The sequence below is a fragment of the Bemisia tabaci genome, chromosome 4, assembly GCF_918797505.1.
Source record: "Bemisia tabaci chromosome 4, PGI_BMITA_v3".
Classification (NCBI taxonomy): domain Eukaryota; kingdom Metazoa; phylum Arthropoda; class Insecta; order Hemiptera; family Aleyrodidae; genus Bemisia; species Bemisia tabaci.
This window is the reverse complement of record NC_092796.1, coordinates 15,541,321-15,555,267: the sequence shown is the minus strand read 5'-3', so window position 1 is coordinate 15,555,267 and position 13,947 is coordinate 15,541,321. Positions and strand designations below refer to the sequence as shown.

At 40.6% G+C, this 13,947-nt stretch overlaps 1 protein-coding gene across 1 annotated transcript; it reads right to left on the bottom strand.

Annotated features, from left to right (window-relative positions):
• Nucleotides 1–1,705: 1,705 nt before the first annotated feature.
• On the bottom strand, nucleotides 1,706–12,335 carry LOC109034373 (uncharacterized). The gene is made up of 4 exons (XM_019047481.2): nucleotides 9,968–12,335; nucleotides 8,840–8,965; nucleotides 5,703–5,806; nucleotides 1,706–3,302 (listed from the first exon to the last, which is right to left on the bottom strand). Exons 1-4 carry the CDS (start codon nucleotides 10,308–10,310, stop codon nucleotides 2,934–2,936), a joined length of 942 nt encoding a protein of 313 aa, XP_018903026.2. The 5' UTR covers nucleotides 10,311–12,335; the 3' UTR covers nucleotides 1,706–2,933.
• Between the last annotated feature and the right edge of the window lie 1,612 nt (nucleotides 12,336–13,947).

Below are 13,947 nucleotides of genomic sequence, written 5' to 3'. Positions count from 1 at the left end.
TATATAGAAAAAAACTTATTTTAAACATAAATAGGTATTTAATGCCTGAAGTAAACTATTAAATCAGTTCTGACGTGGGTAAAATTTTACGTTTGATGAAAGAGAAGGAAAATAGAAGGATATAAAAACATATTAAAAATTCAGCTTATTGCACAAAAAAATATACGTCTGAAATTAGATGGGGGCAATGTTTTGGCAAAGGATACTTAGGCTATCCCAGGGGCCGACGCAAGCCTGTCTGAGCCTCGAGCAAAATCTCAATCAACAAAATTATTTTACTTTTGCCGGTAGATTGGTAATACAAATGGAAACTTTTGTGATTCTGGGAGGCCCTACCGCCCCCCCCCCCCCCAGGCCTCGGGCCCCGGGGCTGGAGTCCCGGCAACCCCCCCCCCCCCCCCCCCCCTATGTGGAGGGCCTGCTTTTCAATTTGGATGCCATCAATTTGCGATTAGGAAGGGAACCCTGACTTTTGAAACTTTGCACTGAAAACAAATTTTCGGTGTATTTACTAAGAAAAGGGTAAATTTACCAAGAATTCAGGGTTCTATTTGATCCCAGTTTTTTCTTGGTAAAATTACCATTTATGGAATTTGTAATTTTAGCGAGAAATCTCGGTAAAATTATTGACTTTCTCGGTAATTTTACTGGACCCCGATAAAAACGCCAATATTTTTTATCGACTGTGGTAGAATTACCGAGATAAAATGGCAAAGTTACCGGGAATTGATTACCAATAAAAGTATTATTCTTACCTGAAAAAAACAGTAAAAATACTGGTTTTTAGGTAAGCTTACCAGCCTGTCTTGGTAAAATTACCAATAATTGGTAAAAAAGTGAGATGGTAAAGGTACCAACGGACCTTGGTAAAAACGCCGAGAATTTTTTTTCTGTGTGCCTCCCGTTTATCCCCCAAGGGGGGCTTCCGGGGCTTCAGGACCATGAAAATCGGTTTCTTTGGTGTCAATTACTTACCACCTTAATACCACCTTTTTCCGGAGAACCTACGTCAATTTTGCGACCAATAGGAAATTATGGAGGTGCCACTGTCCCCCTCTTTTAAGGGATCATTTTTGGGCCTAAGAAGGACCGATTTTGGATCTTTAGTGGTCAATTTCACGTATAATTTTCTGTACTGTTCAATATTAATGCAATCTAATTGCAATTCCCTGGGGAGCCCCGACTTTAAGGATCGTCACCCCCCCTTTATCTCCCAAGGGTGGCGGGGGGGGGGGGGGGGGGTTGTCGGGACCTCAAAATTCGGATTTCTTGGGGTCGATTCCCTATTCAACCCTGCGGTCTCTAATAACTTCGTAGGACCTGAACCAACCGAGGAAAAGGCCTGGTACGGGTCGTCTGAGACACCCTGTAGTAAATCGAGGTACGTATTTGCCAAATTTCACCAGAAATTAGTAGCGTTTCTCAAATTTTGTCTTCAAATCTTCAATTAAATTTCTCTGCCCTTCTTCAAATTTTCGAATTATAACTAAAGCCCCCTACCCCTGCGACCACTTGAGAAGCCCTCCACGCAAGGGTCCATTGAGGAGTTACACACGCATCGGAGGTACGTGTGTGGGGAGGAGTCTGTTGCTCGCTCATTCCTACCATGTTTACTACTCGCGACAGAAGGTAAAGGTATCTGGAATCGAACAGTCAAAATTTGCGAAGGAAGTCCGTTTAAAAAAACTGTTGCTGCTCAACTAGACTTTCAAAAGCCAATAAAGTTTATTTTTACAAATATGTATCAGAAGAAAAACAGACCAGAAGAAATAAACAATTTTAATATACAGTAATATATTACAGGATTTCCCTTCAGAAAGGAGAATGAACTCGTCGACGATATTCTCACCAATGCACAGTTTTACAGGTTACTGAGAAGTGTAAATGCATAAAACGGGACTAAGAATTTAATAAGAGGGGGGGGGGGGGGGGGTGGCACTGTGACTGACGATGAGGCTCACAGAAAAAGAAGACTATATCGACGGTGTAAGTCGGCAGTCACATAACTCGTTTGCGGTGCGTCTGAAAATCTCCGCTTATGCGCTATTTTTTTAAAAGAGAACAAACTGACGTCATTTCTTGAAGTTTTTGCAGAATTTTCTTCGCACGGAGAAGAAAAGTCATGGCAGTTTCAAAAAATTGCCGTTGAGTAGTTTTCATTTAAAAAATGAAGTATGACGGGAAGACTGCGGCGTCGCAAACCAAGTTATGTTTACACCGTCGAAATGCCTCTGCTGGTCATGGCGTTGCCGGAATCCGTTATTCGGCTTTCGGAGGCTTTCTTTGTCCATAGCTATGTCTATAAATTTCAATAATCAGCCCTGCGCCCTACATCGGATGAACGCCCTTGCTTCGATTCATACCCTTTGTCAATCGAACTCGGTGCTTCTTCGCTGTCCACCCTGCGGGCTGGTTATTGAAATTGATAGACAAAGCTCTAGACAAAAGAGACATAGGGAGTATGCTGCCGTGCTAAGGAAGAACGCCGTATGAACATTCGAGAGTTGCTGAATTTCCTTCGATAAAATGTCTATTTATGAGGAAAATTGTGAATATTTTTCCTTGAAATTTTCAAGAACTTTAGATCAAAATACAAACAATATTCTCTGAAAAATTGGAAGAAAAATATTCATAAGTTTACCAGGAAATTCGTGTTTTACCGAGGAAAATTTGGCAACGTCTGAAGGCTCATACGGCGTTTTTCCTTACCACGGCAGTATGGGCAATCCTTTTGGTTAAAATGGGTGGTTCCTATAGACTGAGGACTGAGGGAGAAAACGATTGACTGACTGTAGGGTTTCTCGTGGGGTTGCCGTTAGTCTATTACCTACCTCCTTTGTCCATTGCAACCACCCTTTTCCACCAATAGGATGCCTCTACATCCCTTTGGTCCTCTTTGTCTATAAATTTCAATAATCGCCTGCCGGGGCCCGTCAATTTTCCGGATCCTCGGAGGACTCTTTGTTGAAGTCGAGCTGAAGTTGGTTCGGAAAGAGGTTGGCGGAGGGTTTGCCGATATCGAGCGGGGCGCCGCCGTTGAAGCCGAGAGCGTGGGAGGCCAAGAAGTAGGGGTTGGCGGAGGAGAAGAGGGCCGAGGAGTACTGGTTGTGGGGCGGCGAGAAGTAGAGGGCGCCGGGCCCGGTCCCCGAGTCCTGAGTCTGGTTGACGATCTTCAGCCGCGACGCCAGCTGCTTCTTCCACTTGGTCCGTCGGTTCTGGAACCACGTCTTGATCTGCACCTCCGTCAAGTTCAGCGCCTTCGAGAGCTCCATCCGCTTGCTCACGCTCAGATACTTGTCTATCTGTAAGAAAAACGGGTCGTCTATGGAGATGTTGCATGTGAGAGGAATTTGCAATTTGACTGTTGTTTCTTATGTAAAAGTTCACGAGAAACACGATGGTGCCTTTGGTTTTCACTGAAATCAACTCCCAAGCTCAAAAAAAGCTCTCAAGTTGAGGCAAAAATGGAGGGGATATCCCACCCTACCCTGAGAGTCCACCTCTACATCAAGACAAACTCTCCACACAAAGATAGGGAGCAAATACATTGACAGGGCTGCCACTTGATTTGGGGACTCCAAAACTGAAAACACGGCAACCCTGCTAATGTATTTGCTCCCTATCTTTGCATGGAGAGTTTGTCTTGATGTAGACGTGGACGCTCAGGGTAGGGTGGGATATCCCCTCCATTTTGGGCTCAACTTGAGAGCTTTTTTGAGCTTGGGAGTTGATTTCAGAGATAACCAGTGGCACCATCGTGTTTCTCGCGAACTTTTACGTAAGAATCAACAGTCAAATCGCAAATTCCTCACACATGCTACATCTTCATTGTCAGTTGGACCGATACCGAGTTCATCAAAAAAGAACCAACCCACATTTCCGAAAAAGTTGAGGTATGAATGTTTTTGAGTTCCACTAGCCGTATATTTTCTCCTACCAAAAACTGGAAGTCGAAAAAAAGAAATTAGTTTGTGAAGAGAGGGGTCGAAGTTTATTTTCTACGTTGAGGCTTATGCAGGAATAAAACTTCAAACCTCTTTTTCTCAGTTTCAACTCAATGTGGGTTGGTTCCTTTCTGATGAACTCGGTCCAGTTTATACCAGGGGGAACGTAGAATCTAGTAGAATCTAAGGAAGAGTATCCGCAGAGAAGGAGTATTTTGGCCCCTAACTCTGCAAAGTAGCCTTGTAGATAGGGTTAAGGCAGGCGATTCTCGAAGGTTGGCAACACGTTTTTTTTCTATTTAAACGTACCTGAAGCAAATTGTAAAATGTAGAAATGTAAATTGTTAAATGTATGTATTCTTGGCGAGGCAGCTTGTCTCGCCTAAAATAGATCTTTTCAATGCCCTTTGCTCACGTTGCAAGTTTTAAGTTGAAAGTGGGGATCATCGATGAGGGTTTTTTTTGCAACACATTTCACGATTATCGATGAGTTATGCACCGATGACCCCCGCTTTTAGTAAAATACTTGCAAACGTGTGCAAAGGAATTTGATTTAAATGGAGAAAAAACAGTGTTGCCAACTTTTAAAATCGCCATTCACTGGGGAAAAAAAAACACATTGGATCTCGAGTCCAGACTCTTAAAAACATTGACAAGAAAAAATACTCTTGATTCAATCAGATTTAAGCTTTAATCAAGAACCAAGCCTCATAATTTGAGCGGATTTCCTTTTGATTTAAGCTTAAATCTGATTGAATCAAGAGTCCTTTTTCTTGTCAATGTCTTCAAGAGTCTGGACTCTAGATCCAATGTGTTTATTTTTCCAGTGTTGGGTTAGGGCACCGAGCAGCAGGGCCAACGAAGAACGTCAAATGAGGATTCAGGCGTACCTTTTTTTCGGTAATGCACGACATTTTAGGAAAACTCACTAACTCAGGAATACTTTTTTCCCAATTTTTGAGAGAATTTTGTTCGCAATTTAATAAAAAGTGTCTGAATGTATCAAGAAAAAACACTTATAACTTTCCAACCAACATTGGAGATAGAATTAGGAGGGGGCGTGTGAGTGTCTTGTTAGGAGGCTACGCTACAACGCAGCGTAATGTTAGATACAACTATAATTGCTCGACGGATGTCCGTGTTGCCTAGACGGTGATTTGAAGGCGTTTAACTGTCATCGCAAACACAAAGATGAGCGCGGCTCGTTGTTAGCGCCTGCAGTAAGATAGCCGGTTCAGTCAAACATTTCTCCCGCCTTTGCCATAAACTTCCTTCAAAACTACTTTCCTTTTCCGAGTGCATATTATTTAAATTATATTTTTTCAAACTTTATGAATCCCCGCAAAATGCGCGCGAGAAAATGTCCAAATTTTAGGTTTGGATTCGTTTCAGTTCCTAGAGGTAATCAATTGGATTGCATTTTGCAAAAAGGAACCAGGGGCATTGTAATTTTGCTAAGATTATGTAGCTTCTTTTGTTTTGGGAGAAAAGCCTGATAATCTATAAAGAATTTCTATTTTACTCGCTAAAAACTAAATGTTGGACAAAAATTACCATGTAAATTTCATATTTTTTCAGGATTTCAGTAGTTAAATTGCAATGGATGAAATTGCACAGCAATATTGCAATGCTCCTGGTTCCTTTTGAAAATGCAATCCAATTGTTCATAAGACATCACGATACAGCATGTATCATAATTTATTCTTCCAAATAATCTTCGTAAATCAGATACTTGTCTTTCTTTGTGAATATGCGTACCTTGAATTCAGCTTCTAATCGTTCCAGTTGCTTCGCACTGTATGCCTGCCTCGGTTTTCGGTCAAGTCCTGGTTTTCGTGACCTCCGCCCCACCGGTTTCGGCGCTTTAAACAAAAAAAAAAGTCACACTTTTAATTTTTATCTCAGTCCCAAAATCGATTAAGAAGTGTTAAGACTTTTGATTATCGTGCTCTCCGTTCTCTGTATAAAGAAAATTGAAAAAAATAAATACAAAATAAAAATCGGGCAACATTATTGTTAAAAAAATTAAGAATGAAAAATGGACAACTAAAATGTTACCGAGTCGGCCAGGCACAAAATTAATTGATATTTTAACGAACGGATTATATGGATCGCATTTTTCAAAAAAGGAACCAAGGACATTCCAGTGTTGCTAGGATTGTGAAAATTACATTCTTTGCAATAAAATTATTGAAATCATGCCAAATATTGAATTTACAAAGGTAACTTTTGTCTTGAATTTATAGTTATTGGGAGTAAAAATAAAACTTGTGCGGATGATCAGATCATATTTGCAAGGTAAAAAAAGATGCACAATCTTAGCGACATTGGAATGATCGTGGGTCCTTTTTGCAAAACGAAATCTGTATTATGAGAAGAAGGTGAGGCAAGAAGTGGATTTACTTGTGATCATTTTCTTGGAAAAAAGAGTCACTAGTAAATGAATCTGTGTTGTCCTTTAATAAAGCATACATCAACGGTCATACTTAAGCCCAATTTACGTGATCAAAGTTTTCATTCAACTCTCGAAATCGAATGCAACTTTTCATCATGAAAAGTTGGATAGTGTGATACCCACGCGAGAAAACGGCAATTTGATGAAAAATTGAACATTCAACTTTCGGAGTTCCACGTTTCAAAGTTATCCTTAGCATAGAAACTGCCAAGAAAACGGGTTTCCTTTCTTCAGTGAATCCGAGTTTTCTCAGTGTTTGATCTGAGTTGCAAGAAGAACTTGCTTATACCTCGTTCAATCCATTCAAAGACCAAAGGATTTTAAATCAAAATCTTTGATCATATCTGCCGTAGTCGCGAAGTTTCCTTCAAAGATGAATGATGCTATAAGCGCGACCCGTATTTACATTGGATTGTAAATGAATCAGTGAGTTCGAGTTCGAAAACACACCAACTCGGGTTTTTTTCGATTTTCACTTTTTTACGGTTTAGTAACACTTATGGATAGAAGCATCTGCACGCAAAAGGAAATTTCGAAATTGCTATCGGAAGCACTCGAAACAGCGACGGGAAAGGGGAAAAATCGAAGTATTTCATTGGAAATACCGATTTTTGGCCATTTCAAGGGAAATGGGTGACCATCCGTTTTTGCGGTTTTCTTTTCTCGGTTCAGTACACCTTGTACCAACAAGTTACATAAATATTCAAGCGTTATTCAGGTCGAAAAATATACATTTTTCAGGGCAGACTATGAAAAATCAGTATCTGAGAGTCGGTGAGAACGAAAACACACCAACTCGGAAATTTTTAAACGCTTAATTCTCTGTCATCAAACATGGTGTATCGATTTCAACTTGGTGCTGTACAAAGTCTCTAAGTACTTGTCCTTTGGCACCAAAAAGGTTTTTCTTAAACTAACTTCTTCGCCCGCTGCGCAGTTTTAGGTGTTTCCTGAACAATTTTTTTTTCCGAGTTGGTGTGTTTTCGAACTCACTGATTCAGTTATGATGTTTCCCAATAAAATTTGACCGTGGGCGTTGAAGGTCATTTGGATATTTCTGGAGTGTCTGATGCTGACCTACCACAACCTCGTACTACAACTCGAATCGAATAGCAGACAATGGACTGGGTTCACGTGGCGCAACGGACGTGACGCTGTTTGCATTTTCTCGCGGCGGATTAGAAAGTCAATAGCCTATTCGGGAATGCCAAAAAGAAATAATATTGCTCCCAAATTATCATACATAGAATCGGCTTTGTGACACATCATAAGAACAGCGTCCCTCTTGAATACATTTCCCATCGAAACTTTCATTTAAATTACCGTTGCTATATTGTTGTGATAAATTCGTTGTTAAAACGCTAATTATAATTGGATTGCATTTTGCAAAAAGGAACCAGGAGAATTGCGATGATTCTAAGATTGTGCATTTTCATCCTTTGCAATTAAATTACTGAAACCATGACAAAATATGAAATTTACATTGTAATTTTGTCTTAAATTTACAGTTTTTAGCTAGTAAAATAGAAACTGTTAGTGGATAATCAGGTTTTTCTTCCAAGACAAAAGAAGTTGCACAATCTTAGCAACCTTACAATGCCCCTGGTTCCTTTTTGCAAAATGTAATCCAATTGCAACTCCTCGTAATTTCCATTCATATTTTTATTTATAACTTTTGGTACTCGTAGGCCAACCAAAACTCGTCTTTGACTCGGCAAAGTTATTTACTTCCGTGTCATTTTTTTCTAGAACATCTCCCGAAGCTATCGCTCAGAATTTCAGGAGAACTTCTTATCGACTCTTGAATTTCACTCTTAAAAGATTTTTCCTCCCACGCGATTTTTCGCCAATTACGTGTTGATTTGCCCCCGCATTATTTTTACCATAGATTGCAAAATACACTGTCCCGTGTATCCAATTTAGGTTTCTCAAGACATGAGCACTGAGCATCAGAGTAGGAAATAATTTTTTGAAACCCAACTCACGCCATTTGCCCTAAAATGTTTTTTTAAATATTGGATTTAAAGTAATGTTGGTTAGTTTAGCAAGGAACGAGTTTCAATTCGTCAATTAAAATGTAAACAATAAGCAGCCGTGTCTTCTTTACGAGTTGATTTTGGAAGTTTTCATAATTTTCCTGTGCGGTTTTGCATGAAAACCAAATTAATGCGAGGAATAATGCCTTTTGAAGTTTTGATGATTAATTCCAACTTCGTGTTGTTGCCTATTACTGTTCAAAAATACAACACTAGCACGCACAGAATAAGTCTGAACTTACCGGATAGAGGACAATATCAAATTATGGAAATTTGTTAACAATAAATAATATACTTTTGATAACATTTATTGTCACAATGAATTATATTATCATAAAATTTACTATCACTGTAAAATATGCATCCAGTTTTCTCAAAAAGATAAATGATTTTAAACTTCGTACCTTGAAGTCCAAAAATTTGCGCCGGTGTCTTAGAGGCTGCCAGTGCCGCTGCTGTAAACCAGCTTCCGTACAGAAACGAGTATGGAATCCCCGAGAGCAGCTGAGAGCTGTCCGGTCTTGTATCATCTGAAAAAAAGAAGAAGGAAAAACCACCTTTCGTAATTCACGAGTCTTTAAGATGACTTTCAGTTCTTGTAAAATACCAGTTTATGCTGAGATTTTTCACTTGAGCTGAGCAAAATATTGAGATAGTACATTTAGTCACCCGGTCATACTCCGGGGAAATATTTGATATTTTCCATGATGTTTTAAAAAAAAAATATAGATTTTAGTTTCGAATATGTGCCACATTGCCACAGCCATGCATGAAAAACTGTTTTTGTATCTGTAGTTGAATACCGATGACCGAAGCGCGGAACCACGCATTCCCGAAAAAAAAATTTCTTGACATATTATTTTGACTAAAAGTATCGTTTCTTGTCGACCAATTTTTTTTCTTTTAGTTAAGTCCGTGCGGATTCAACTCAACGTTAGTTTTTTTTTAGTAAATGAACCGTTGTTGTGTTATCGTTAAGTTAAAGGTAAAGAACGATAGCGAAACAACGTTCCTTTAACTCAAAAACCTTACTGCAAGTTAAATCCTTACGAATTTAACTTACGAAAAAAAACATTGTCGACAAAAAACGACGCTTTAAGTCAACATACTATCTCCAGATATTTTTTTTGTTTTGTTTTCAGTGATTCGCGACTTTACAGACTTTCCACCCTTCTATATTTTTCCTGTAGAAAATTAGTTGAATTAATTTCTTGAAAATGTCCTCCATTTGCCTTTTTCAACAGACTGCTACGAGGTTGACTCGTTTTTCCTCGAAAAAATGAAATCAGAGCGGAAATTTTGAAACATCGCATAGTAGGTGCGTGGTTTTGCACTTCGCCCATCGATATGATACTCTGCAATTTCGCCAATTCATAGCAATCATTTCTCTAAATCTTTACTCACAACGAGATTTTACTTACTGCTGTTTGGCCCTCTGGCTCACTTAAAATTTTTTAAACAGAAAATTCTTATGAAACTTCAGTTTATACAATTTTCTAAAATTCAATTTCCGATCATAGATGATGACTCACCAACAAGCTGGGACGAGAGAAGGCATTTGGTGAACTGGTGGGCGCTGAAGTTTGTTTTGGGGTCCTCGGTGACGTCACGGTCCTCTGTGACGTCACTGTCGTCGTCGGAGCCGCGGCCGCGCCGCGTCCCCAGGATCCTGTCGTAGAAGCTGGGCGATCTGGTGCCCAGGATGCTGTCGATAGAGAACTTGTGGTTGGGCCCGTCCTTCCGTCCCACCTCCGTCGAGTCGGCCCCGTCGCCGTCGCCGTCGACGTCATCGACGCTGAGCCGCGATTCGTCGTCCAACGCCTCCACGCTCCCGCTCGAAACCGTCTCGGCCATCTCGCGCCCCGGGCAAAACATCGACGCCTCTCTAGGTATGCATCCCGCTCGGTTCGCCTGAAATTGAATAGGTATGCAACTCGGACGGTTCGCCTGTAATCGAGGAGGTATGCAACTCGCTCGGTTCGCCTGAAATCGAGGGGCTATGCAACTCGCTCGGTTCGCCTGTAATCGAGGAGGGATGCAAGTCGCTCGGTTCGCCTGTAATCGAGGAGGTATGCAACTCGCTCGTTTCGCCGGTAATCGAGGAGGTATTCAACTCGCTCGGTTCGCCTGTAATCGAGGAGGTATGCAACTCGCTCGGTTCGCCTGTAATCGAGGAGGTATGCAACTCGCTCGGTTCGCCTGAAATCGAGGAGGTATGCAACTCGCTCTACTAACTTGAGAGTGATTAGTCTGGATCAGGGTAATTAGCCCTGGAATGGTTCGTCCCGCTTTTTTATCAATGCACTTGTGACCAGTTAGGTTTGCGCCTCTCTAGGTATTCACCCTACTCGGTTCGCCTAAAAACGAGGAGGTATGCAACTCGCTTCGCACTTGAGAGTGATCAGTCAGGATCAGAGAGGAACGGTTAGTTACGCACTTTTATCAACACACGTGTGACAAGTTAAATTTGCGATTTTCTCGATGCGCCCGAAATTACTACGGTATGCAATTTTCTCGAAATTACGCAGATTTTCCGAACTTTATTCACTTTTTTTTACCTATTCACGTTTTAAGTCACACGGAACGACGATTCTTAAACCAGTGCGCCCGGAACGTTTTAATTATGCAATTTGTGTAAAGCACTCGGAATATTAAGTATAATAAATTTCTTGCGTATGCGATTGTTTCGATGCAATATGAATCGACGAGGATCGCAACTTGCTCGATCCCTTTAAAATTGACACTTTTTTTTACTCTGATGGACTCATTCGGAAATCGTTATTGATGCTCTTTAATTCACGCGCTGGGAATCGGTATTCGATTTTTTCGACGCGCCCGAATTTTTGTAATTATACAATTTGCTCGACACGTTCGAGGCAAGAGCCTCTACCGCCAACGCATCATTGAATTGCTGTAGTGTTTACATGACGTCACAGTCACCAAGCTAAATCTTGGCGTAACTTCCACGTTCGATTTCTGGAATTCAATGACATCGTTTTAATCGGCAGGACTTATTTTTCACCAAAACAAATTTTTTTCGGCAACGAAGCGGTTATATCCATTCGTAGGCTCCTAAATCCATTTCTGTTTTTAAAAATCACGTGTAAATCGTCAATCCTTAAATTTGGCAACCCTACTTTTATTATATCACATACACACTGCGAACGACCGAAACGTAGGAAGAACCGTGTTCGTTGAAAGTAATTTTTTGTCTTCGAATAAACGATACACAACACATAAAATACGCGGTGATGAGTCGAATTAATTTAATAATGTCTGAACTTACACAGCAAACATTGCCGACGCGGTAATGAGTCGAATTAACTCAATAATGTCAGAACTTACGCATCAAACATTGCCGACGCGGTAATGAGTCGAATTAACTCAATAATGTCTGAACCTTCACAGCAAACATTGCCGACGCGGTAATGAGTCGAATTAACTCAATAATGTCTGAACTTTCACAGCAAACATTGCCGAATACTTCGATCGAATATCAGCATTTTGTGCTCCAAGCGCGAGAAAAGCGTTTACACCACTCCACCGAGGTATACGTGGAAGTATGGAGCTGGGTCCCTGATAGTACTCTTCAGCGAATCCAGGGATGCTGCCGGAGGGATCACCCTGCGCGTGGAGGGTTCCGAATCCCACCCTCCCTCGAAAGTGGTTGGATTGCAGGGAGAAGTCGTGGAAAATGGGAGGAGATAAGTCCCTCCTCGCCCACTCATCGCGCTCTCCTCGCGCCCCTCGCCATGATCCTTAATGGCTATTGGGCCGCCTCTTCGCGCCTTCGCAGCTTTCATCCATCCGCCACTCGCCTCGAAAATGCCCGTTTCGTTTGCGTCGAGCATTTGATGCGGTCAATGGCGGTTTTATGGCCCTTTTAAAGGATCCGAATCGCGATGGCTAACGGACGACACCGCCTATCTGCAAACTGACGATTTTGCAGAACGAAGAGAAAATCTCGTCGTTTTTGTAATTTTGAGGGTAGATTTCGACGGTGCAAGTCGGCAATCACATGACTCGGTTTGCGACGTCGCAGAATTCCTTTCATACTTTATTTTTCAAACAGAAAACTACTCAACGGCAATTCTTTAAAACTGCCGTGATTATCCTTTTCTGTGCAAAGAAAATTCTGCAAAAACACCAAGGAATTATGTCAACTTGTTCTCCTTTAAAAAAATAACATAGAGGCGGAGATTTTCAGACCCCGCAAACGAGTTATGTGTTTGCCGACTTACACCGTCGATTTGCTTTTTTTCATACATTACAACGTCATTGAGCACTACCCATAGAACAGGAAAAAAACTAAAATCATCAGCTCGCGTATTTTACACTGCACTGGAAAAAAAACACATTGGATCTAGAGTTCAGACTCTTGAAAACATTGACAAGAAAAAATATTCTTGATTCAATCAGATTTTTGCTTAAATCAAGAGGAAATCCGCTCAAATTAAGAGGCTTGGTTCTCGATTTAAGCAAAAATCCGATTGAATCAAGAGTATTTTTTCTTGTCGATGTTTTTAAGAGTCTGGACTCTAGATCCAATGTGTTTTTTTTCCAGTGTGTACGATGAGGTTTTTAGAAAAGGAGACACAATCCAAAAATCGTTAAGCCCAGGCCAGTCGACAAAGTGTTCAAGTCTCAATACCAAAAATTTTAATGTGACAATAGTCAACAAGTTAGCGCCACCATTCTCTCACCCTTCACTAGACTGTTCTCTTCAAGATTCAGTATGCTGAAGTATCCTCGCCGGAAGTAAGCAAACTTATTTTCAAACAGATATCGAACTTCGTCAGAATGATCTCGTTTTCCTTTACACTTTTTTAGCATAAAACGGAACAATCACGTCAAGAAGCACGTTATTTTCAACCGTGTATTTACGCAAAATCGCTGTTTGAAGACCGAACCTGCTGAAAGAATTTGAATGCGAAATATGGCAAAATATCACAATCAACAAGTCAAACCGAACATTTAATTTTTGCGTTGGTTTACTTTCGTTATATACAGTAATCGTTCTGGATAATTCAGAGTTTTCAGGGATAGCCAGTTAAAACTTTTTTTAGGCTGTCCTCGCGTGTTCGTTCTATTAGCTGTTAACAGGTAAAGAGGAAACCCCGGTACATTTTACCAAAAATTTTTGATTTTTGTTTACTTCCGTAGAGGCTGAATATCACATAAGGTCCAATCAGCTTTTTAAACTATAAACCCAAATTCTGCATAAAGTTTCCTCTTTTTCTCCTAAAATCTTTTCCGCATAATGGGGCAGTTGCGCTAAAAATAGAATCGTGTTTTGATGCTCGATTCTTGTAGATTAGCTAAAAATATAAGAGGATCCGTCCAAATAGCAACTTTCTACGTTGTTAACCGAGATATCGTCCTTTGAAAAGTCGGATTATTGACATCATCTACCGCGGTAGTGCATAACATGGTTTGTACTACCGTGACGTCATGCATCGAGTTTTTTAAGACGCGATATCTCACTTAATATTCAACGTAGAAAGTTGCTGTT